The sequence below is a fragment of the Hyperoodon ampullatus genome (genome assembly GCF_949752795.1).
Source record: "Hyperoodon ampullatus genome assembly, chromosome: 14".
Taxonomy (NCBI): Eukaryota; Metazoa; Chordata; class Mammalia; order Artiodactyla; family Ziphiidae; genus Hyperoodon; species Hyperoodon ampullatus.
Window position 1 is genome coordinate 5712849 of NC_136927.1, and position 27221 is coordinate 5740069.

The following is a 27221-nucleotide window of genomic DNA, read 5'->3' on the forward strand; positions in this document are numbered from 1 at the left end:
TGGACATGAAGAGAGTTGCTGGCAGGAATGGGCCACAAGCTCAGGACCTCATCCTCAGCTCTGGGAGTTGAGAAACTCAGCAATACTCCTTCACCCAGGGGTAGGTGCAAGCCCCTCCAGGAGGCCCCTCCCACCCTGCGACCCCGCCCTTCCTCAGGCCCCGCCCCTCACGTTGTCCGCCGCAGCGCGCAGGCGCACTCTCAGCACCTCCCTTTCTCGTCGCCGCAGCGCAGTGCGCAGGCGCGGCCTGGCAGCCGGCGAAGCGGCAGCATCCTCTTGTGCGGGCGTGTCCCCGCGGCTTATCTTGCCCTCCTCGTCCTCCTCGGACTACCGGCGCGATGGCGAAGCCGCTCACGGACGGCGAGAGGCGGAAGCAGATCAGCGTGCGCGGGCTGGCGGGGCTGGGCGACGTGGCCGAGGTGCGGAAGAGCTTCAACCGGCACCTGCACTTCACGCTCGTCAAGGACCGCAACGTGGCCACGCGCCGCGACTACTACCTGGCGCTGGCGCACACGGTGCGAGACCACTTGGTGGGCCGCTGGATCCGCACGCAGCAGCACTACTACGAGCGGGACCCCAAGGTGAGGCGGCACCGGGGTGGGGAGAGACCCCCGCTGAGGAGGGACCTCCCCGCGAGATGGGGAGACACCCCCCCAAGTGAGGATAGACCCACGGGTGAAGAGAGGCCCCTTAAGATGGGGAGCGACACCCCGCTCCCCCAGCCCCGCAGTTGAGGAGAGACCACCGGGTGAGGCGGCCCCGCACACGGCGTCGCCTAACCCTCACCTCGCGTACTGGGCGGCCCGGAGCCCTGCGGTTGGGGCCTGCTGTCCGGGCGGGCAGAGATGGGAGGCGTCACTGGGAAGCCTCCTGAGGAGAAGGAGCCCGCAGTGATGGGCTCTGCCTTCCAGGCGCTCACACCTGCCTTGAAGAACTTCACTTAGCTTAAGGTTCGCCGACGTTAAGGAATTGTTTATTCTTTTTACATTTTACACACATGTAGGTTTATGGTAGAAAAATACACGAGAGAAAATTTGCTCATCCCTCCGTTATTAACTGTGTTAAAATATAGGTGCACGTCCTTCTACATCTTTTCCCGTTCCTGAATATATATGCACACTTTTAAAAAGCATGTTGTATATGCAATTTTGTGGTTCTTCTGTTTCGTTCATCAACATTTGTAGCTTTTTCAACAGCTTTCCAAGTCAGTAAATAGGATTCTCCAAAGTGGTAGTTTTCAGTTTGATGGGTACGGGCTTGGCCAGGCCCCTGCTACCAGTTTTGTTTGTTTGTTTGTTTGTTTGTTTTTCCTCTTGACCATGGAGAGTTCTGTCCTTTCTACCATATTAATGTAGAGTGAAAACTGGTGAGGAAAGGACACACACTTGCAGGCCTGCAGCCAGTTTGCAAAGATTTGACTTGCGGTGTACACCTGAGCACTGGGCAGTTGCTTTGTTGATAGTATTTTACAGTATTTTTGTAGGGCGTTAAGAAATGTTTAATAATTGCTAAGTCTGAGATTGGTTGCTTTTCCAAACTTATTCTGGGGCACTCTTTTTTCCGAACAGAGAGGTGGTAAAAGGGACAGATTGGTTAGAATACCAACTAGGATCTTCATATTTAGTATGCAAGACGGTGAAGAGAGAAGTGGCACCAAATGGCTGAAACAGGTTATTTCAACAAGGGCTTGGGATGAATTTGCCAGGGAAACTGGCCAACAGGCAGTGGCTCCCCCAGAATTCCCTGCTGATGGCGAGCTCTGATTTGCAATATCATTGTTATTCATGTAGCAGGTGCATCTCTGACGGCACATTCAAGGGCAACACCGTGGGGTCCCATTAGAGTGTTTATCTATATTTAGATCCTGAAAAGGCTAGTGATGGGCTCAGGGATTATGGAAATAACCTTTCATGAACAGGATTAAATCCCTCTAACAAAACAGGTTTGCTCATCCCCACTGATTGCTATGGTGGCTATAGGTGTAAACCTTTGTCTTCTTTAAAGCCACACAGCCTGTAAATGGAAGGTTGTTTGCTTGTCCTGGATAGGAAGGTCATTTGAAAGTGGAAACTTGGAATTTGAGTGCTTCCGTCTGGCTACTTCATGTTGAAAATAAGCTCATCATCTCCTTTTTCTGCAAAAGTTACATGTTTGCTTGTAAAGGACAAGAAACAAGCCCCAGGAGGATCAGAGCTGACAGGACGTGGAAGGTCTCCCAATAATAATCCTGCAGAGCCACATCCCCAGCCTAAGAACGGCTTCAAGGATGTGTGCCACTGCACTGCAGACTTAGGCAGCCTGACGATCTAAACAATAAGTTAAAGTGCTTTTATTTAATATTTTTATTTACTTTAAAACAGTTACGCAAGTCCTTGATTATTGGAGAAAAAATTTGAAAACACAGATAAGCCAAAAAGGAAAAAATTAACTAATCTCACCACCTAGTGCTAACACTGTAAATGCTACAAACATCTTGTGTTCCACATCTCTTTTTCTGTGCAGGTAGAAACATTTGTTTTTATTACACAAAATAGTATAGTGCTGTGCTGCACCTATTGTTTCATAACTCTCAAGCACTCTATTTTTGGTAGTGGTAGAAACAGTTGAAGCTCAGTGCTCAGAGGAAGAGTTTTCAAGTAAGCTGCCTGGCAAATCAGCAAGTCAAAAAATCTGGCTAAAATTAAGAAGTCTGCTCTTGGCAGGAGGCAGGCTTAGTTCTAAAGATGGCTCCAGGAGTCTCTGAAGTGATGGCAAGGTCAGGACTCCACTGCAAACTCAGGGACGGAAAAGAACTGGGTGGTGAGGGATGGCTCACAGAAATCCAGGCTCCTCAAGTCCTGGCTTTACCATTTGGCCTGTTTGACCTTTGGGCTTGGGTGGATTTCTTAACCTTTCTTGGTCTCAGTTTCTTCATCTTTAAAATAAGGAAGTTCAAGCTAGGTAATCCATCCCTGAGTACCTTGCCGTTCTAAAACATTATAGCTTTGTGTTTGCTGATAAAACGTTTCCATTTTACATTAACATTCCATCCAAAAAGAATTTGAGAATGCTTAAGCAAGATATGCTGCAAAAGTTTCAACTTCATAGAAGACCTCAAAGAGAAAGTTGGGGCATGACAGTAAGGGTAGGGAAGTGGGTTAAGTTCAGATACACGCTCAGGACACAAAATGCAGATGTAAGTTCTGGCAACCAAAGCAAATTGCAGATCATGCCCAGTTATGGGAGTCATGGAACCTCTGCAGTAAATTCTAGAATGAGTAGGTGCGAGATTTGTTCCATGGATCTTTAAAGCAGACGTTGTACGATGCGGACAGCTGGCCTGATTGCATCCTTGTAGTGGATGGACTGGCCAGTTTACCATGGCTCTTCCCCATGAGCTCTTGGCATAACCATAATGGTGGACTAAGGAAAGGAGCTCTACCACTGGGTCCAAACAGCTGTCCTAAATATTTCTAGTAAGATAATCATGATGAATACAATTAATCTTAGGGTTTGGCTGGATCTGGGAGTTAAAGGAAGATGATCTAGAGCAGTTTTTTGTTGCCTTGGCTGCACACAACCCCTACTTCTGAAATTTTGTTTTAATTAGGCAGGAGTGGGTCCAACACGGGGATCTTTTTGACCCACTCAGCTGTTCTGATGTGTTTGCCCTCATCTGTGTGAAGTTGACCTTGTATCCCATGGGCAAGCTTCCCTGATAGCAGAGAGCTCAGAGTTACTTTCTCTAGCCAGAAGCTGGGGAGGGGCAGATGTTTCGTGTTGCTGATTACCCTGACAGCTTGCCAAATGGAAGGTAGGCTGAAGCCGTCATTTATGAGATTAGGAAGCTTTGGGTGTGTGCCGTGATTTTTCTTAGAAGACAGTCTAGTCTCTCCTCCTGCAGGCTGTGATGGTTAATTTTGTGTGTCAACTTGGCTGGGCTATGGTGCCCAGATATTTGGTCAAATATTTTTCTGGTTGTTTGTGTGAAGGTGTTTTCTAGATGAGATTAACATTAAAGTCAGTGGATTTTGAGGAAAGTATATTACCCTCTGTAATGTAGATGGGCCTCTAATCAGTTGAAGGCCTGAACAGAACAAAGACTGATACCCCCACCATAGCCACCTCCCCTCTCTTCCTCTCCACATCCCTCCCCAGCCAGAAGGAATTCTCCGGCAGAAGGCCTTTGGACTCCAAATGCCGCTCCTTCTTGAGTCTTCAGCCTGCAGGCTCACCCCAGCAGATTTTGGTCTTGGACCCCCATGATTATGTGACCCAATTCCTTAAAATAAATCTCTGTGTATATATCCTGTTGATTCTGTTTCTCTGGGGAACCCTGACTTATACCCAGGTGCTGTGGATGGCTAACCCTCTGTATCTTTATGAAATATTGTAACCGATCTCATTTCTGCATCCTAGCCCTTTATAGATGATTTTTTAATCGTTTATTTTATGTGATTTCAGACTTTTACAAGTTGCAAGAATGATACAAAGAATTCCCATATGCTCTTTATCTGGATTCCCCAAACATGAAACATTTTTAACATGTTTGTTATGTCTTTCTCTCTGTATAAATACATTTTTTCTGTGAACTATTTGAAAGTAAGTTTTAGACTTGATACCCCTTTACCCCTGAAAACTCAAATGTGTGACTCGGAAAATCAAGGAGATTCCCTTATACAACCAGAGCATTTGGAAAAAACTCAGGGTGTTCACACCAACATGGTGTTGTCACCTGCAGACTGTACTCAGCTTTGTCAGCTGTGCCGCTGATAAGAAATACAATGAAGAAAACTGAGAGAACTTTACACATCTTTCCAGATATACCTCCTTTTTTCCCGCCCATTAAACAGAGCAGGCTCTAACCCATATGGAAACCCACACATTTTAAGAGATGAAGCAGGTAAACAGCAGGCAACAGATAGCTGGCTCTTTACTACCTTGTAGAGAATGGGGCTGTTGGGATATGGCGAAGGGAAGAGAAATGAACACAGAAATTTAGAAAGGTAATTGGACAACTGAAAAGTCTGGTTAAATTTCCTCTAAGATCAGGAACAAGACACGGTTGCCCACTCTCACCACTATTATTCAACATAGTTTTGAAAGTTTTAGCCACAGCAGTCAGAGAAGAAAAAGAAATAAAAGGACTCCAGATCGGAAAAGAAGAAATAAAACTGTCACTGTTTGCAGATGACATGATACTATATGTAGAGAATCCTAAAGATGCTACCAGAAAACTACTAAAGCTAATCAATGAATTTGGTAGAGCAGCAGGATACAAAATTAATGCACAGAAATCTCTTGCATTCCTATACACTAATGATGAAAAATCTGAAAGAGAAATTAAGGAAACACTACCATTTACCATTGCAACAAAAAGAATAAATATCTAGGAATAAACTTACCTAAGGAGACAAAAGACCTGTATGCAGAAAATTATAAGACACTGATGAAAGAAATTAAAGATGATACAAACAGATGGAGAGATATACCATGTTCTTGGATTGGAAGAATCAACATTGTGAAAATGACTACGTTACCCAAAGCAATCTACAGATTCAGTGCAATCCCTATCAAACTACCAATGGCATTTTTCACAGAACTAGAACAAAAAATTTCACCATTTGTATGGAAACACAAAAGACCCCAAATAGCCAAAGCAGTCTTGAGAAAGAAAAATGGAGCTGGAGGAATCAGTCTCCCGGACTTCAGACTATACTACTAAGCTACAGTAATCAAGACAGTATGCTACTGGCACAAAAACAGAAATATAGATCAATGGAACAGGATAGAAAGCCCAGAGATAAACCCATGCACATATGGTCACCTTATCTTTGATAAAGGAGGCAAGAGTATACAATGGAGGAAAGACAGCCTCTTCAGTAAGTGGTGCTGGGAAAACTGGACATTTACGTGTAAAAGAATGACATTAGAACACTTCTTAACACCATACACAAAAATAAACTCAAAATGGATTAAAGACCTAAATGTAAGGCCAGACACTATAAAACTCTTAGAGGAAAACATAGGCAGAACACTCTATGACGTAAATCACAGCAAGATCCTTTTTGACCCACCTCCTAGAGAAATGGAAATAAAAACAAAAATAAACAAATGGGACCTAATGAAACTTAAAAGCTTTTGCACAGCAAAGGAAACCATAAACAAGATGAAAAGACAACCCTCAGAATGGGAGAAAATATTTGCAAATGAAGCAACTGACCACGGATTAATCTCCAAAACATACAAGCAGCTTATGCATCTCAATATCAAAAAAACAAAGAACCCAATCAAAAAATGGGCAGAAGATCTAAATAGACATTTCTCCAAAGAAGATATACAGATTGCCAACAAACGCATGAAAAGATGCTCAACATCACTAATCATTAGGGAAATACAAATCAAAACTACAATGAGGTATCACCTCACACCAGTCAGAATGGCCATCATTAAAAAATCTACAAACAATAAATGCTGGAGAGGGTGTGGAGAAAAGGGAACCCTCTTGCACTCTTGGTGGGAATGTAAATTGATACAGCCACTATGGAGAACAGTATGGAGCTTCCTTAAAACACTAAAAATGGAACTACCATACGACCCAGCAATCCCACTACTGGGCATATACCCTGAGAAAACCATAATTCAGAAAGAGGCATGTACCACAGTGTTCATTGCAGCACTATCTACAATAGCCAGGACATGGAAGCAACCTAAGTGTCCATCGACAGATGAATAGATAAAGAAGATGTGGCATGTATATGCAATGGAATATTACTCAGCCATGAAAAGAAATGAAATTGAGTTATTTGTAGTGAGGTGGATGGACCTAGAGTCAGTCATACAGAGTGAAATAAGTCAGAAAGAGAAAAACAAATACTGTATGCTAACACATATATATGGAATCTAAAAAAAAAAAAAAAAAAAGGTTCTGATGAACCTAGGGGCAGGACAGGGATAAAGATGCAGACATAGAGAATGGAATTGAGGACACGGGGAGGGGAAGGGTAAGATGGGACCAAGTGAGAGAGTGGCATGGACATACATACACTACCAAATGTAAAATAGATAGCTAGTGGGAAGCAGCCGCATAGCACAGGGAGATCAGCTTAGTGCTTTGCAACCACCTAGAGGGGTGGGATAAGGAGGGTGGGAGGGAGACGCAAGAGGGAGGGGTTGTGGGGATATATGTCTATGTATAGCTGATTCACTTTGTTATACAGCAGAAACTAACACAACATTGTAAAGCAATTATACTCCAATAAAGATGTTAAAAAAAAAAAGTCTGGTTAACAATGCCTTCAACAGGATCTTCTGGAATAGGAATTATATGTAATTTCAGTTTTAGCTGAGTGTCTTTTCTCAGCCTTGAAACACCATTTTTTTTTAAAGGTGAAAGTAGCTCTGTTGAAAACACTGACTTATAACACTGAGTCACAAGTGTAGTTTGACATGGTCCAGATCACTTACTATAAATTGATTAGGCTCTGGCTATCTGTCAGGGACAAGGTGGCCTCCATGATTATCTGGCTCTGTGGTGGGGTGAGTAGACGCTTTGTAGAGCTTAATGGCACATAAGGTGGAAGGCAGAAGACTGTGACACTGACATCATGTAACACAAAGTGAATTTGTTTCCTGCAGAACTAAGTGATCTCTGAGTGTAAAGTCCCTGTAGATTTTACAGGGATAAAATACTGTAATTTTATCATATTTTACATTTTCCAAGTTGACTTTACACAAACAGACCTGTGTTCTACTCCTCGGTACCAGTACCTAAAATAAAAAACAGGATTCGTGGTCCACGTTGAGACACAGCCCACCAGTTAGGGGAAGCCAAGGTTCCCCGGCACTTCGCTCTGAAAGAAAGTGCGAGTGTGACTTCATAGGTTGGGCCTTAAGAGGTGTGGCAGATAGCGCTCAGCATCCTCACACAAGCACAGTAGTGGTTTTATAAAGCCGTTTCCTCCAAAAAGCCCCTCAGACGCAGTGGTGTGTACACGGGGACATGCTCCGTGAGGACAGGGGTGGAAGGGCCCCTCCCCCCAGCAGCCCTCCTCTCGCTGAGCTGCTCGGGCAGGGCGGCAGGCTGGAGGTGGCCTCAGTGCCTTTGTAGAGGCTGGGGGGCCCAGCGGAGCTGACTTCTGTGTTGGGTCAGTGGTCAGTGTCCCTGTGTCATGTCAGGGCCAGCTCTGGCTGGCGGGAGCCACTCTGTGCTGCGAGAGGGCAGCTCGTGGGTTAAGACGCCGCTGCGGCACCGACAGAATCTGATAGACAAGAGGAGTGAGGCTGCGTGTTCCTGGTGCAGGCAGACACCTTCCTGGCCAGATCTGCCTGTAGAATCAGGTTCTTGCTGGTGGTGAAGTCGATTGCCCCAGTCTGTGCTTCAATGCCCTGAGTGTTGAAAGTTATTTCTTTCCTTTTCCTGCAGAGTGTTCAGACCCTTCCGTTAAACAAGGACTCTAAACACACTTTTAGGAGAGGGAAAAGAAATTGGAGGTCTCTGAAAGTCCAGTTCTATGTATTAATCTCGGTTGTACAGAGAGCAAAATGAGGCTGTACCTATTGACATTAAACTCCATTTTCACAGAGTTCATTAACTCCTAAGATTCTTTAGGAGAGTAATATGTTGTATAATGTTTGTGTTGATCACATTTTCATCTGTGTTGAAGAGCTTTGTTTATGCTTTCCTGTGATGTTACCTGTTGGTGTGGGCTTTGCATGTAATAAATAAACTCAATTTATAAAAAACTTAAGGCTGCCTCTAGGCCATTTAATACTTGTTACAGCCATATTGCAAAGAAGGGACTCTGCAAGAAAGATCAGTGACCTAGTTCAGGCCTGCAGCCGGCCTCCCAGAGCTGTGTGGCAAGGTTAAGGGGTCCCTGCTGTTCTCAGGCTCAAGCAGGTGAACATCTGGTTCTCGATTGGCACCCCTGAGCCGGCAGGCCCTGTCCAAGATTGCACAGATGGCGCCGGGGAGGCTGGAGGGGCTGGAGAGGTAGGAAGGGGCTGGGCCGGGCCTGCGATGGCCTTGGGCCTGCAGCAGCAGAGTTTGGGCCTGGCAAGGAGCTGGCCCTTTGCAGGTGTTTTTTTCCAGAATTGTCACCCTGTTCTTTAGGTTCCACACCCCTCCCTGAAAATCTGGCCAGGTGAGGGGACCAGCATTGCCGAGTCCCAGGTAGGCATGGTGCTATCAGAGACATAAAGTGACCAGGTCACCCCACCGGCCGCTGCAGGAGCCGGGATGGGACCCAGTCCGCGTGGTTCAAAATCTGTGCATGTCATTGGCCGGTTTCTCAAGCGCCTTCTTCAGCTTGATGGTTTCACACTGAACCATCTTAAGGAAACTGGGGAAAACAAAATCAACATATGTGAGGAAACAATAAAAGTTCTCAAGTCACACAGACAAAAACAGCAACAGAAAACAAGGCACAAACCCTGAGTCCAGAGCTCCAGCCAAGCACAGCCTGCAGCGGTGCCTGACGCAGAGCTGACTGTGGTCGGTCCTTTCTGAGTGGACAGTGCTGGGGGGACCCTGGATGCCATGCTGCTCCTGCTGCCCTCTTGTTCAGGATGCCGCAGGAGGCTGCCCGGGCAGGTTTCAGAACTAAGTACACAGGTGAACCCTGGACACCCATGTTGAACTTGGGAGGAAGATGAAAGAGATTCAGAGGCTTTAAGACTGGGCCCAGCATTTTATCCCTCAGCACCCATCTCTTAGAAAAAGAGATAATCAAGCTATTTTCATAGTGCTAGTTAAAAGTTGGAAACTTTAGCAGAAAGATCAAACTACAACTTTTAAAATACATATTTATAGTTAAAGGCAAAATAAAAACATCTTAATCATATCCCTGACCTGCCAACTTTTTTTTTTTTTTAATATTATTTATTTATTTTAGGCTGTGTTGGGTCTTAGTTGTGGCACTCGGGATCTCTCATTGTGGCGCACAGACTTCTCTCTAGTTGTAGTGTGCAGGTTCCAGAGCGCGTGGGCTCAGTAGTTGCAGCGCACGGGCTTAGTTGCCCCGTAGCATGTGGGATCTTAGTTCTCCGACCAGGGATCAAACCTGTGTCTCCTGCATTGGAAGGCAGATTCTTTTTTTTTTTTTTTTTTAATAAATTAATTTATTTTTGGCTGCTTTGGGTCTTCGTTGCTGCGCGTGGGCTTTCTCTAGTTGCAGCGAACGGGCTTCTCATTGCAGTGGCTTCTCTTGTTGCGGAGCACAGGCTCTAGGTATGCGGATTTCAGTAGTTGTGGCTCATGGGCTCAGTAGTTGTGGCTCAGGCTCTAGAGTGCAGCCTCCGTAGTTGTGGCATACGGGCTTAGTTGCTCCGCGGCATGTGGGATCTTCCCAGACCAGGGCTGGAACCCGTGTTTCCTGCATTGGCAGGTGGATTCTTTTTTTTTTTTTTAATTATTTTAAAAGTGTTTTTAAAAAATTAATTTATTAATTTATTTATGTTTGGCTGCGTTGGGTCTTTATTGCTACACGCGGGCTTTTTCTAGCTGTGGTGAACGGGGGCTACTCTTTGTTGCGATACATGGGCTTCTCATTGCAGTAGCTTCTCTTATTGCAGAGTATGGGCTCTAGACGCACGGGCTTCAGTAGTTATGGCACAAGGGCTCAGTAGTTGTGGCTCACAGGCTCTAGAGCGCAGGCTTCGTAGTTGTGGCGCACGGGCTTAGTTGCTCTGCGGCATGTGGGGTCTTCCTGGACCAGGGCTCGAACCCGTGTCCCTGCATTGGCAGGCGGATTCCTAACCACTGCGCCACCAGGGAAGTCCTGGAAGGTGGATTCTTAACCACTGGACCACCAGGGAAGTCCCCTGCCAACTTATTTTTTAAATATAAATCTGATTGTTTATTTATTTATTTACTTATTCATTTTTGGCTGTGTTGGGTCCTCGTTTCTGCTCGCGGGCTTTCTCTAGTTGCGGCGAGCGGGGGGCCACTCCTCATCGCGGTGCGCGGGCATCTCACTGTCACGGCCTCTCTTGTTGCGGAGCACGGGCTCCAGATGCGCAGGCTCAGTAGTTGTGGCTCACGGGCTTTGTTGCTCTATGCCCTGCCAACTTTTTATAAAACCTCTTGGGAGAACCCCATAAATAGGCATGGCCTTCATGTGTGCCTAGAAGAAAGGAATGGCTGCTCAAAACATTCACTCACTCTCTCGGACAGCTGGGTGTTGTCGTCTCAGTGTGTTTTCACGTTGATTACTAAGCCCCATCTAGAGGGAGGAGTGGTACCGTGCTTTGGGAACCCCATATAATAATAAATCAGTTCATGTGTAGAGTAAATAGCGTCCAGGACAATGAAAAGTCAGGAGGAAGCAATGGGCCGTGAGCAGCAGTGACAGCGGTGGTGGAGCAGCGGGCAGCTCTGCAGAATCACTCGTTACACTGCCACGTGTTTGTGATTTAAAGGACACTGGAATTTTTTTTGTATGTAAGCATGTTCTTTCAATTTGTAGGTTTAATATATATGTAAAGTTTTCTTAAATTACATATTGAAAAAATTTTTAACATTTTATTCATTTTCTTTCTTCAGGAACACTAATTATGCAGATGTTAAGTATTCTTTGTCTTCTGTATGGATATTTTTCTCTCCAGTCCTCTTCATGATTTTCCCCCACTTTGCTCACTTTTCCAGCCAGCTTTTTGTTTTCAGCTGTGCCGCTGTTTTGCATTCAGTGCTGCCTACATTTCTGTGGTGGTTTTATCTCTTATTTATTTTACTTCTTTCCCGTGCTTGGTTGAGTCCCTTTGTTACCTTATCAGTGTTTCTTGATGTCTTAGATGGGTCTGTGTTTATGGATTTCATGTGGCCCTTGGTAAATGTTGGGTGTTCTTTGCCTGTTGTATTTCCTGTCTGTTCTGTTTTTCTTCTCAGGGTGTAGATCCTGAGCTCCATCTCTGAGTGGGGGGGATTCTTCCTGAGCCAGTTGCTTGCAGCTGGATGATGGTTCAGGGCCTGCTGTGTGCAGCATGGAGGGAGCAGCCCCTCCTGGTTCCCAGTTTTGTGATTGTGTGTGTGTGTGTGTGAGTGAGTGTGTGCCATGGGTGTGAATGCATGTACACGTGTGGGTGTGTGAGTGTGCACACATGTGAGTGTAAAGTGATTTGTCCCTTCATCGGGCTCAGAAGGCAGAGACCAGCAGTGGACAGTCACCCTCATCCCTCCCCTGCAGCTTGGTGGTGAAGTGGTACAAGGGGCAGTTTCTGGCTGAGTTCTGCCTCCCTGTTTCCACCTCTGTTTTCCTAGGGTCAGTGAGTTTTAGGGAGAAGTGGACAGAGACATTTTTATCCTACCACCTTTACAACTGGAAGTATTCTGTCTTACATACAATATTTATTGAGATAAAATTCAGATACCATACAATTCACCCATTTAAAGTGTACAGTTTATTCGGTGGTTTTGGTATATTCAGAGTTGTGCAACCATCACCACAGTCAGTTTTATAACATTTTCATTACCCCAGAAAGAAACCCCACGCTTTTTAGCTGTTACCCACCCTAAACTCCCTGTCCGCCTGTCTTAGGCAACTACTAATCTACTTTTTGTTTCTGTATATTTACCTATATTCCATATAAATGGAATCATACAATATGTGGTCTTTTGTGACTGGCTTCTTTCATTTAGCATAATGTTTTCTAGGTTCATTCTCATTGTAGCTTTATCAGTACTTGATTCCTTTTTATGGCTGAATAATATTCCACTGTATGGATATATCACATTTTAGTTATCCATTCATAAGTTGGTGGACATCTGAGTTGTTTTCACCTTTTGACTATTAAATACAAGTCTTTTAGTGGACACAGGGTTTCATTTCTTTTGGGTATATGTCTAGGAGTGGAATTGCTGGGCCAAATGGTAAACTGTTTAACTTTTGAGGACCTGCCAGACTGGTTTCCAGAGTAGCTGCACCATCTTACACTCTCATCAGCTAGTTTTCAGATCCTTGCTAACCATTTGTTATTATCTGATGGCTTATTGATCATAGTTGTACTAGTGGATGTGAAGTCGCATCTCATTGTGCTTTTGATTTGCATTTCCCTTATGATTCATGATGTTAGGCATCTTTTCATGTGCTTATTGGCAATTTGTATTTTCTTTGTAGAAATGTCTGTGCAGATCCTTTGCCCAACCTACCACTGGGCTGTCTTTTTATTATTGAATTGTTTATATATATTCCTGATACAGATCTCTTACCAGCTAAGTGATTTGCAAATATTTTCTCCCAGAAGAACAGAGCTGGAGGTATCACGCTGTGACTACAGTCACAAAGCTACAAAGCTACAGTCATCAAAACAGTATGATACTGCAACCTAAATGTCCACTGACTAATGAACGGGTAAAGAAGATGTGGTACATATATACAATGGAATATTACTCAGCCATAAAAAAGAATGAAATAATACCATTTGCGGCAACATGGATGGACCTAGAGATTATCATATTAAGTAAAGTAAGTCAGACAGAGAAAGACAAATATCATATGATATCACGTATATGTGGAATCTAAAAACAATGATACAAATGAACTTATTTACAAAAAGGAAACAGACTCACAAACATAGAAAACAGACTTATGGTTAACAAAGGGATAAGGGGGGTGGGCGAGGAATAAGTTAGGAGTTTGGGATTAACATATACACACTACTACATATAAAATAGATAGTCGACAGGGACCTACTGTATAGCACAGGAAACTCTACTGAATATTCTGTAGTAACCTATAAGGGAAAAGAGTCTGAAAAAGAATATATATATGTATAACTGAATCACCCTGAAACTAACACAACATTGTAAATCAAGTATACTCCAATAAAAAAACAAAAACAAACTAACAAAAACCAGTATGGTACTGGCGCAAAAACAGACACATAGATCAGTGGAACAGACTAGAGAGCCCAGAAATAAACACACCCACTTAACGGGCAGTTAATCTAGGACATAGGAGGCAACAATATGCAATGGGGAAAAGACAGTTTCTTCAACAAGTAGTGCTGGGAAAACTGGGCAGCTACATGTAGAAGAATGAAATTAGATCATTCCCTCACGCCATATACAAAAGTCAACTCAAAATGGATTAATGACCTAACTGTAAGACCAGATACTATAAAACTCCTAGAAGAAAACATAGGCAGAACACTCTTTGACATAAATTTTAGCAGTTTTTTTTTTTAATCTTAAGGCGAAGGAAACAAAATGAAAAATAAACAAATGGGACCTAATTAAACTTAAAAGCTTTTTTTGCACAGCAAAGGAAACCATTGACAAAACGAAAAGGCAAGACCTACTGAATGGGAGAAAATATTTGCAAATGATACGACCAATAAGGGGTTAATATCCAAAATATATAAACAGCTCATATAACTCAATATCAAAAAAAAACTGATTGGAAAATGGGCAGAAGACCTGAATAATCATTTTTCCAAAGAAGACATACAAATGGCCAACAGGCACATGAAAAGATGCTCAGAATCACTAATCATCAGAGAAATGCAAATCAAAACCACAATGAGATGTCACCTCCTACCTGTCAGAATGGCTATCATCAAAAAGACCATAAATAACAAATGTTGGCAGGAATGTGGAAAAGAGGGAACCTTCCTACACTGGGAACGTAAATTGGTGCAGCCACTATGGAAAACAGTATGGAGGTTCGTTAAAAAACTCAAAGTGTAACTGCCTTATGACCCAGCAATTCCACTCCTGGGTATATATTTGAAGAAAATGAAAACACTAACTTGAAAAGATATTTTCACTGTTTACAATAGCCAAGATACGGAAGCAACCTAAGTGACCATCAACAGATGAATGGATAAAGAAGATGTGGTCAATATATACACTGGAATACTAGTCATAAAACAATATACATCCAAAGAAAATGAAAACACTAGTTCAAAAGTATGCACCCCAGTGTTCATAGCAGCATTATTTACAATAACCAAGATGCTGAAGCAACCTAAGTGTCCATCAATAGATGAATGGGTAAAGAAGATGTGATATGTATATCACAGTGGCATATTACTCAGCCATAAAAAGAAGACTGGATAGACTTGGAGGGTATTATATGCTAAGTGAAACAAGTCAGACAGAGAAAGACAGATACTGTATGTTATCACTTATATGTGGCATCTAAAAAATAAAATGAGTGAATATAACCAAACAGAAATAGGCTTGAATATACAGAGAACAAACGTGGTTACCAATGGGGAGAGGGAAGAGGGGAGGAGCAAGATAGGGGTAGGGGATTAAGAGGTACGAACCCCTATGTATAAAATAAATAAGCTACAAGGATATATTGTACAGCACAGGGAAATCTTTTATAATAACTTTAAATGGAGTATAATCTATCAAAATTGTGAATCATTATGTTGTACACCTAAAACTAATATAATATTGTAAATCAACTATACTTCAATTTAAAAAAATTTCCCCCTTTTTGTGGGTTGTCTTTTTTACTTTCTTAATTGTATCAAATGTTTTACATGTTGATGAAGTCCAGGTTATCTTTTTTTTCACTTGTGCTTTTGATGTCATGTCAGAAGAAACCACTGCCTAATCCAAGGTCACAAAGATTTACCCCTATGTTTTCTCCTAAGAGTTTTATAGTTTTGGCTCTTACATTTATGTTCTTGATCCATTTTGAATTAATTTTTTGCATATGGTATGAAAGAGGAGTCCAACTTTATTCTTTTGCTTGTGGATATCCAGTTGTCCTGGCACCATTTGTTGAAAAGACTGTTCTTCCCCACAGAATTATCTGGGCACTCCTGTTGGAAGTCAGTTGACCACAAATGTGAGGGTTTATTCTGGACTCTCTGTGCCATTCCATTGCTCTGTGTGTCGTTTATGCCAGTATAGTCTCACTGACAGTAGTTTAGTAGTAAGGTTTGAGATTTGTGTGAGTCCTCCACTTTTGTTTTCTTTTTCAAGATTGTTTTGACTATTCCAGACCCCTTACATTTCCATCTGAATGCTAGGATCAGCTTGTCACTCTGCAAGGAAGCCAGCTGGAATGTTGACAGGGATTGTGTTGAATTTGTAGGTCATCTTGGGATTATCGCCATCTTCACAGCGTTAAGCCTTCCAATCCATTGACATGGGATGTCTCTCCATGTACGTAGGTCCCCTGCCTGTGTGTTTTGCAAGTTGGGAGCCTCTTTCTACCTGGCCCATCCTTTCAGGATGCTTCTTGGTTCTGAGGAGAGTAGTTTAAGAACAACTACAGTGAAGTGTGAAGTGATGGTGTGAATGCTGCTGGAAAAACCCAAAGGGCAGCACCACTAAAACGGCTGTTGGCTGGCAGATGGTCACCAGGTTTCCTCAGGTGTTTCTGGTCAGCTGCTGGTCAGAATTCTAAACAAGGTATAAGAAAGCACCTTCAGCGTGTCTCTGCCCATATGGTGGGCTCCGAAGCTGCTGGTGCGGGGCTCAGCAGGTCGCCCTCTGCAGGTGTCTCCATGAAGTGCACAGGCCCCAGCAGCCCTCTCGCCACCTGAGGAGAAGGAAAACAGGCCTTTCTTCTCCCTGCATTCTGCAGACCATAGGGAAATAGATGTTCTAGATTGCATATTTTGGAAATTTTATAGGAAAGGTAGAACCGTAGTGCAGCCAACACTCTCCCCTGGATTCACACCTGAGACCGAGACGTGCTGTCTCGTCATCGTGCACGTGCACAGCTCACAGACACACACCTTTTCAAGGCCTGGTTTTGCTCTTTTACGTTTTACTTAGAGGCAATATTAGATTGACAGCGGGTTGCAAATAGAGTGTAGCATGCTCACGTGCCCTTCACGGCTGCCCCCAATGGTAACATCCTGGGTGACCACAGTACAGGTATCAAAACTAAGAAGTCAGCGCTGGCTCAGCACTTGCTGTCAGTTCTTCTTCTGATGGCCTTTCTCTGTCCCGGACCTAATCCAGGGTCCTCAGGGCATTTAGTTGTCCTATTTCCGTAGTCTTCTATCTGCAGTGGTGGTTGGTCTTGCCTTGTCCTCTGTGACCTTGACAGATCTGACAGGGGCTGGTCAGGCAGCTCCACAGATGTCCCTAACTTTGGGTCTGACCGATGCTTCTCACCGTCAGTCTGGGGTTGGGAGTCTTGGAAAGAAAACCGTGGAGGCGAGGTCCCCTTCTCATGACAGCGTATCACCCGACCTGTTACTGGTGAAGTTAACCTTGATCATGTGGGGAAGGTGTCGTCACAATCCAGAATTGTGAATTTGCAGTTTTCCCTTTGCAGACTGTTTGTCGGAAGGGAGCTGCCATGAGCAGCCCACCCTCAGCGGGAGGGGGATTGAGCAGCACACCACCTCCTGGAGTGAAGGCTATCAGGGAATTTGGGGGCATCTGCTAAAACCACCACGGTGACTAGGATTATTTTGGGGGAGACACTTGGGGGGCTGTGCAGAATATCCAGTCAGTCCCTAGAGCCTTGGTGGTCACCTGCACAGCTGTTACTGTGCTGTTCTCATGGTGGTTTTCCATTCCTCCCATTCCTTCTGCGTTTATTAATCAGAATTCTTCTGTAGGGAAGCGTTTTTCCCTTCTCTCATCAAGGCCTTACTCTTTTTTTTTTTTTTTGAGAGTTCTAGTTTTATTTTATTTTATTTTTTTAGCCGTGCTGTGTGGCATGAGGGATCTTAGCTCCCCAGCCAGGGATCGGATCCGTGCCCCCTGCATTGGGAGCGTGGAGTCTTAACACTGGACCTCCAGGGAAGTCCCAAGGCCTTACTCTTGACAGCTGGAGGCAGCATGGAGCCCTGTATGAGAGCAGGACTCTGCGGGCCAGATCTCAGATCTGCCACTGCCTCCCGTGGCCCACTGGGTGGTCGTGTGTGCAGGTGGCACCAGGCACGGGAAGTGTTGAACCCTGTGTGGCCCGCAGCGAGTGTTGGTGGTCGTCACCTCGTTTACACGGAGGTTTACCTCTCAGCCCCCCAAAGCCAGCAGACAGTTAGCAGGTGGAAGTAGACGTGTCCATCCGTCTATCCCGTTGTGCTGACCGTGCTGTTTGCACTGAGTACTTAGTGCAGGTATCAGAAGCTGTTCATCCTGCAGGGCTGTTTCTCCCCGTGTGAGCGATGTGGTCTCCTCCTCGAGGGCGTGGCTGGGAAGAGGCCCCGCCAAGCTCAGACCTGGCTCTGTCTGTCCTGGGAGTCTGTTCCCCACTACTGCCCCTCCCTGCCTCCCTACCTCAGGCAGTGGTTCGTTTCCATCCCCTTGGATGGAAACCCCCAGAAGGGCAGTGAACAGACTACTTTCGAGGGGCCCCCACTAGGGGCACTGCCCCTGGAAAGCTGAGGTTGGCCAAGGCTGAAGGGAGTGAGCCCGTTTTAGGGATGTGCAGGTAAGTGCAGGGTTGACTGAAGTCCCTAAGAAGGTCTTCTCGGCACCGGACTCTTCTCGTGTGTGGGGTGGAATGCACAATCTAAGATGCTTCCTTTTGCTTCCTCAGCGCATCTACTATCTTTCCCTGGAATTCTACATGGGCCGCACACTACAGAACACGATGGTGAACCTGGGCCTTCAGAACGCCTGTGACGAAGCCATCTATCAGGTATGGGTCCTTGAGGCCAGGCTGCTAGGTGGCCTCTTGTGGGCACTGGGTCTTAATCCAGGCCCTGCAGAGGTGAGTGCTGCCATCTGGGATGGGAGAAGTGGCTCAGGCGTCGGGGAGAATGGGTTGGTGGGCGACACTCCTGCTCACGGGGAGAAAGCACAAGTGGATGGGAGCTAATGCATTGGAGGGCAAGGACTGGGGTGCGTTGTGATGCCAAGGCTTGACGCTTCTCGACCTTTGCACTCCGTACCCCGACCCCAGGCGGGTTTGCCACGTGGCAGGAATGGCTGGTATCGTCCCATTTCTCTCCACTTTATTGAGCCAGTGACGCACCGCCAGCTCCCTCCCCCACCCCCAGACACGGGTCGTGCCGTCTGGTTATAAAATCGCCCTTTCTCCCCTACTCGGAGTAAACACTGCCTTTGCCTGAGCTTCGTCTTTGACAGCTGTTCACTCAGAGGCCTCACCCTTTCACAGTTGATGTGCAGTTTTAGGGCAGAGCTGGAACGGCCGTGTCTGTTTACTGTGTGTGTACCCCCTCTGTGGACACTGTCTGTCTCCCTCCCGCACCGGACGCTCAGTGTAGGATTTCTAGAGTGTGAATGGGCAGCACCCCTGCCCTCTGCACGTATGTGGACGGGTCCTCACCAGAGTCGTTCCTTCCCCCAGCACCTGCCCCTGCCTTTGCTTTTGTTTGGTTTTGGTGTTGGGGTGGGAGGTGCTCTGGGGGCTTTGTTGGAAGCAGGGTGGTGTGAGCCTCCTGTGGCTGTCAGGCCCTGGCATCACAGGGGCTCCTGTCTCCCCTCCAGGACTTAGGGGAGCCAAGCATCTGGGGCAAGTAGTTTCAGTCGGCACAATAAAAACTTGGGAAAAAAATTGACTCCCCCAAATAGGAACCTTAGGCTCACAGTTATCTAAAAAGATGGAGGTTATCCTCCCAGGTGATTGGTCATTTGAGTTTCATTTACTGACTGTGAATGTTAGAACATGTCTATAAGGACCACAGAACAGTGGATTTTACAGTCGTATAAAGCATTTCATTTTCTGAAACATTTTCTCTGTATATAATTCTTACAGATAGTAAATATTTTAGGGAATGTTTATACCATAAATATGCATTATCTGTTTATAATGTTTTTAAAATATTTACTTTAAATGGCTGTTTATTATTCCTGAAGCCAATTTTTTTTGGCCGCACTGCAGGCTTGTGGGATCTTAGTTCCCCGACCAGGGATTGAACCCTGGCTCTTGGCAAGGAGAGCACAGAGTGTTAACCACTGGACCACCAGGGAATTCCCTGTTTATAATTTTCACTACACAAATAAGATGTTAATTGTAGAAACTTAGAAAATACAGGGAGGCATATATCTTTTTAAACATTATACATTTTTTTCCCTAAAAATGGTATTTCAATTATCATTTAGCTTTTTTTTTTTTTGCGGTACGCGGGCCTCTCACTGTTGTGGCCTCTCCCGTTGCGGAGCACAGGCTCCAGACGCGCAGGCTCAGCGGCCATGGCTCACGGGCCCAGCCGCTCCGCGGCATGTGGGATCTTCCCGAGCCGGGGCACGAACCCGTGTCCCCTGCATCGGCAGGCGGACTCTCAACCACTGCGCTACCAGGGAAGCCCGCCATTTAGCTTTTAATGAAGCTCGTGTTTGAAACGTTTCCCCGATGACAGACCTTGAGCATCTTCGGGCACACGTTTGCCTTCCTTCCAGGCACAAGGCGGGTACCAGACGCTGTGGGTGGGACTGTCAGTCATGCAGGGCTGGAGGCCTCCTCCCTCCAGGCTCCCCAGTTGCAGTGCAGTGTCAGAAATAAAACATGCTGCCACTGCATCACCCAGGGCTAGTTCTGGGAGCGGGTTACACTAAAAACTAGAAATTCAGAAGAAGCCACTATCTCCTGATTGAGCTGTCAAGGACACATTTAAAATTTTTTTATTGTAGAAAACTTTATATATGGAAATTGAGTGACTGTTATGATGAACTTCTTCCACATACCATCACCTGGCTTCACCAGTCCTCAAGCCCAAGTCATGGCCGGTCTTGTTTCCCTTATGCTCCCACCACTCCCAGATTGTTTAAGCCAGTGTCAAATATAATATTTCACTTGTAAATATTTCAACGGATATTTTTAAAGATAGGGTCATACGATTATGACCTCTAAAATGTTAATAATTCTGTAATATCAGTTTTTCAGCCAGTGTACAAATTTCTCTGATCGCCTTAAAATTTTTTTAAATAGTATGTTCAGAAACTTAGTTGCATTTGGTTAATATATCTCTTAAATCTCTTTTAATCCATGAGCGTTGCCTCTTTTTTAATTTGTCTGCCTTGCAGTGTATTTGTTGAAACTGGGTTTGTTCTGTAGAGTGTCCCCAGCTTGTGTATAACCTGCTGCTTTGTCCAAAGGATGTCTCAGCACTTCTACTCAACATTGTACTGATGGAGCTGGGGCATTTAGCCAAGAAAAGGAAATAAGAGGTATCCAGATTGGAAAGGAAGAAGGGAGGCTATCTCTACTTATAGATGACATGACCTAGAAAATCCTAAGGAATCTAGTAAAAATGTATTAGTACAAATGAATGGGTTCGGCAGAGTTGCAGGATAAAGATCAATATACAGAAATCAGTTGTATTTTTATATACCTGCAATGAACAATCTGAACAATCCTAAAATGAAATTAAGAAAACAATTCCATTTAAAATAGCATCAAAAATAATAAAATACTTAGGAACAAACTTCCAAAAGAGACACAAACTTAGGTTCTGAAAACTATAGAACATTGTTGAGAGAAAGAAAACCTAAAACTGGAAAGACATCCCCTGTTAATGGCTTGGAAGACTTCATGTTAAGATTGCAGGGACTTCCCTGGTGGTGCAGTGGTTAAGAATCCACCTGCCAATGCAGGGGACACGGGTTTGATCCCTGGTCTGGGAAGATACCACATGCCGTGGAGCAACTAAGCTCGCAAGCCACAGCTCCTGAGCCCGTGTGTCACAACTACTGAAGCCCACGTGCCCTAGAACCCAGGTGCTGCACCTACTGAGCCCATGCGCCGTAACTACTGAAGCCCACACACTCTAGGGCCCATGTGCTGCAACTACTGAAGCCCGCGTGCCTAGAGCCCGTGCTCTGCAATAAGAGAAGCCACCGCACCACAACGAAGAGTAGCCCCCGCTCACTGCAACTAGAGAAAGCCCACGTGCTGCAACAAAGACCCACGCTGCCAAAAAAATAAAGATTGCGAGACTCCCCAGACCGATCTACAGACTCATTGCCATTGTAAAATTCCATTTGGCTTCTTTGCAGAGATTGACAAGCTGATTTTAAAATCCAGATGCAGTTGCAACAGATCAGGATTAACTAAAACATCTTGAGAAAGAAGAACAAAGTTGGAGGACTCACATTTCCAATTTCAAAACTCACTACAAAGCTACAGGTGTGGTCCTGGCATAAGGACAGACAGACAGAGCAGTGGGACAGAATTGAGAATCAAGAAATAAACCCTCACATTTATAATTGATTTTTTTCCCAATTTAAAAAAATTGAGGTAAAATACACATAATGTAAATTTACCATCTTAATTGTTTTTAAGTGTACAGTTCAGTGGTATTAAGTACATTTATATCATTGTGCCACCGTCACTACCGTCCATCTCCAGAACTCTTTCATCTTGTAAAACTGAGACTCTAGGGCTTTCCTGCTGGCACAGTGGTTGAGAATCTGCCTGCCAATGCAAGGGACACGGGTTCGAGCCCTGGTCTGGGAAGATCCCACATGCCGCGGAGCAACTAGCCCCATGAGCCACAATTACTGAGCCTGCGCGTCTGGAGCCTGTGCTCTGCAACGAGAGGCCACGATAGTGAGAGGCCCGCGCACCACGATGGGGAGTGGCCCCCACACAGCGATAAATGAATGAATGAATGAATAAATAAAATTTAAAGAAAAACTGACTCTATATCCATTATATGCTAACCCCCCAGAGGCCATGATAGTGAGAGGCCCACGCACCGCGATGAGGAGTGGCCCCCCACACACAAATAAATGAATGAATGAATGAATGAATGAATGAAAAACTGAGACTCTATATCCATTATATATTAACTCCCCATTCTCCCCTTCTCCCAGCCCTTGACCACCACCATTCTACTTTCTGTCTCTGAATTTGATACTCTGGGTACCTCACATAAGTGAAAACATACAATATTTGTCTTTTTGTGACTGGCTTAATATCTTCAGGGCTCATCTATGTTGTAGCATATGTCAGAATCTTTTCAAGGCTGGATGAATAATAGTCCACTGTATGTATATACCACATTTTGTTTATCCATTCATCTGTCCTTGGACATTTGGATTGCTTCAACCTTTTAGCTACTGTGAATAAGGGTGTTAAACATGAGTATACAAATATCTCTTCAAAGCCCTGCTTTCAATTCTTTTGTGTGTATATATAGAAGTGGGATTGCTGGGTCATAAGGTGATTCTGTTTCACTTTTTGAGGGACCACCATACTGTCTTCCAGAGCAGCTGCACCCCTTTATATTCTCACTAACAGTGTAAAAGTTTCCAATTTCTCCACATCCTCACAAACACTTATCATTTTCTTTCTTTCTTTCTTTTTTAATAGTAGCCATTCTGATGGGTGTGAGGTGATACCTCATTGTGATTTTAATTAACATTTCCTTAAAGATTAGTGATGTTGAGTGTCTTCATGTGCTTATTGGCCATCTATATGTCTTCTTTTGGAGAAATGTCTATTCAAGTAGTTTGTCCGTTATTGAACTGGGTTGCTTGGTGTTTTTATTGTTGAGTTTTAGGAGTTCTCTATCTACTCTGTATATTAATCTCTTATCAGATATGTAGTTTGTGCAGATATTTTCTCCGATTCTGTGGGTTGCCTTTTCACTCTGTTGATAATGTCTTTTTTAAAAAAATTATTTAATATTTATTTAGGGACTTCCCTGGTGGTCCAGTGGGTAAGACTCTGTGCTCCCAGTGCAGGGGGCCTGGGTTCTGTCCCTGGTCAGGGAACTAGATCCTTCATGCATGACGCAACTAAGAGTCTGCTTGCTGCAACTAAAAAGATCCCACATGCTGCAACTGAAGATCCCTCATGCCACAATGGAGATCCCTCGTGCCACAACTAAGACCTGGCGCAGCCAAAATAAATAAATAAATAAATAAATTTAAAAAATGGTTAAGATAGTAGATTTTTTAAAATTATTTATTTTTTTATTTGGCTGTGCTGGGTCTTAGATGCGGCACGCAGGATCGTTGTTGCCACGTGCAGGATCTTCGTTACAGCATGCGAGACCTTTAGTTAAGGCATGCGGGACCTAGTTCCCTGACCAGGGGTCGAACGTGGGGCCCCTGCATTGGGAGCGAGGAGTCTTAACCACTGGACCACCAGGGAAGTTGCAATAATGTCTTTTGATGCACAAAAGATTTTAATTTTCATGAAGTCCAGTTTTCTTTTGTTGCCTGTGCTTTTTTTTTTAATAAAAATGTTTTCATTATTATTTTTTTTATTTTTTATTTATGTTTTTTGGCCTCACCATGCGGCATGTGGGATCTTAGTTCCCCGACTAGGGATCAAACCCGCACCCCCTGCATTGGAAGCGTGGAGTCTTAACCACTGGACCGCCAGGGAAGTCCCTGTTGCCTGTGGTTTTGGTGTCATATATGGTCAATTGATTTTTTTTTTTTAAAGGAAAAGTGCACCAAAACAATTCAATAGAGAAAGAATAAATAAACGGTGCTAAGACGCTTAGACATCTACTTGCAAACGAATGAAGTTGGATCCCTACCTCACACTACATATAAAATTAACTCAAAGTGGATCAGAGACCTAAGTGTAAGAGCTAAAAATATAAAATTCTTAGAAGAATATATACAAGTACATCTTCATGATTTGGCAATGGATTCTTAGAAATGACACCAAAAGCACAAGCAGCAAAAGAAAAAAATAGGTAAATTGGCCAAAGGACATCAAAGGACATAATGAAGAAAGTTAAAAGACAATCCACAAAATGGGAGAAAATATTTGTAAATTATAAATCTGATAAGGGTCTAGTATCCAGAATGTATTAAGAATTCCTACATCCAAATAACAGAATGACAGAAACATTGCTCAGCGTCATTAATCATCAGGGACATGCAAATCAAAACCACAGTGAAATACTACTTCACACCGACCTGAATGGCTGTAATCATAAAGACAGAGAACAAGTGTTGGTGAGGATATGGAGAAACTGGAACCCTCATATGCTACTATGTTGAGAAGCTAGTGTATTAAATTAAGAATATGCACATTATGGCCAGCTGAAAGAGGAGGCACAAGCCACCCACGTGGGGTCAGCATCCACGCTCCCACTTTGGGGAAAGACACACCCTGGGATCACTTTGATTGAAGGTACAGTTGCAATACACCCACATAAAGTAAGTAAAGTCACAAGACTTGTTGCTTACAGAAATGGGGGTTGGGGGGAAGAGCAGTCCTCTGTCACAGGTTGCCGGCAAGCAGGAGATAGAGAGCAGGGCAGTAAGCACTTAGTACTTACGAGGTGGTTTCAGGCCCAGTTCTAAGTGGTTATTTTAAAAGGTTATTTTTACTGGGAAAAGCAAAGTGGGGACGTGGGTTGGGAATCCTCAGCTTGAGTCCTTATCTAAATGCCCAGACTCTGAGCGTGAGCAGGGCTGTCATACTGTAAAATGCCGAGGCAGCAGCTCATCATCACATCTGGTAGGAAAGTAGAATGGTGGAGCTACTTTGGAAAATAGTCTGGCAGCTACTCAAAAAGTTAAGCATAGAATTACCGTGTAACCCAGCAATTCCACTCCAAGGTTTATACTGAGAAAAATGAAAACATACTTCTAGTGGGGGGCGTAAATCAGGAGTTTGGGATGAACATACACACACTACTGTACATAAGATAGATAACCAACAACGACCTACTGTATAGCACAGGGAACTCTACTCAATATTCTGTGATAACCTATATGAGGAAAGAATCTAAAAAAGAATGAATATATGTATAACTGAGTCAGTTTGCTGTACAACTGAAACTAACACAACATTGTAAATCAACTGTACACGAATAAATTAAAATTAAAAAAAAGAAAACATACATCTATACAAAAAATTGTACATGAATGTTCATAGCAGCATTATTCATAATAGCCAAAAGGTGAATACAACCAGGTGTCTTTCAGTGTGGCGTGGCCATACAGCGGACTACTACACAGTGATAAAAGTACTGACACAGGCTACAACATGGGTAAACCTGGAAAATAGTATTCTAATTGTAAGGAGCCAGATACAAAAGGCCACATATTGTATGTCTCCATTTACAAGAAATGTCCAGAACAGGCAAATTTATACAGACAAAAAGTAGAAAAGTGAGGGAGGGAGAAATAGGGAGTGACTGCTGCTGAGTAGGGGGTTTCTCTCTGGGGGGATGAAGTTCTAAAGCTGGAGAGTGGTGATAGTTGTACAGCTTTGTGAATATGCTGAAAACCATCGACTTGTTCGCTTTTGTGGTCTGTGGGTTATAACTCAATAAGAAAAAGTCAGGTTGTTAAGAGAGCTCTGTTGTGCTCAGTTTCCGTCTTTGTTTCCGAAGCCCACTTTAGGAAGGTTTTTTTTTTTTTTTCCTTTTTTATTATTTATTTATTTATTTGGTTGCGCCAGGTCTTAATTGCGGCTGGCAGGCTCCTTAGTTGTGGCATGCAAACTCTTAGTTGCAGCATGCATGTGGGATCTAGTTTCCCGACCAGAGATCTAACACGGGCCCCCTGCATTGGGAGCGCGGACTCTTCACCACTGCGCCACCAGGGAAGTCCCAGGAAGGTTTTAGACTTTGTGTCAATTAGCTACTTCTGTGCCTCTTCTGAATGCTCTCAAAATCAAGGCAAAATTTGCCTTCCTAGGCTGAGGTGTGCCTACAACATTCCAGGTAAAAACGTAAAGGAGCAAAACATCTTGGCCACATGCACCCTGGGCCTGTCTTCCTTGAGTATCTGGTCTCTGAGCTAAGAGAGGTGTCAGGAGTAAGAGGTTCCAGCATCAGGTTTGGAAAATGTGGCAGTTAAACACGTTTCTTAGTGTTGAGCTGGTAACATGTTATTAGGTACATCCTATCTCCCCCACACACCCAAAATATTTTGGTGGAACACACTCTTTGAAATTGCTGTAGGAGTCAGTATTTTGAAATTTCAAATTAGAAATTTGGAAGTCAGTATTTTGAAATCTTAATCAGATTGTTATACATGTTAATACCATTTGATTTAATAGATACTAAATCATTTCTTTATGACTAATGTTTTTAATTTTCTCACAACTTAGCTTCCACCCTTTGCAGTTTGTCAGATCCTCAAAGTGTGGTCTGGAGATCCCTGGGGTCCCTGAGACCTTTTCAAGGGGTCCTCTGAGTCAAAACTATTTATTCTTATTCGCATGAGTCTGTGTACGGTAGGCTTTCCAGAGGCTCTATTGTGTGTGATATCTTAACAGATTGAATGCCATTAAAGAGATTTATAAAAATGTAAAACACTGCCACTCTTTTCATTATTTTTTTTGGTTTTTAAAAATGTAGTTATTTTCCATTAAACAGTGTTGTTTGTGTTAATATGTAATGGGTTTGTTGTTGTTTTAAGATGAATTCAT

The 27221-nt window shown here is 43.9% G+C and overlaps 1 protein-coding gene across 2 annotated transcripts in view; it reads left to right on the top strand.

Annotated features, from left to right (window-relative positions):
• Nucleotides 1-338: 338 nt before the first annotated feature.
• The window catches only part of PYGB (glycogen phosphorylase B), a gene marked incomplete at its 5' end in the record, with an annotated part of 52283 nt that continues 25400 nt past the window's right edge, over nt 339-27221 (top strand). Inside the window, 2 exons of one of the 2 annotated variants that reach the window (XM_079718471.1) lie at nt 339-581; nt 18444-18545. In XM_079718471.1, coding sequence (XP_079574597.1) covers nt 339-581; nt 18444-18545 — 345 coding nt within the window. The remainder of the gene's footprint in view (nt 582-18443; nt 18546-27221) is intronic. The other variant, XM_079718472.1, reaches the window with a different exon arrangement.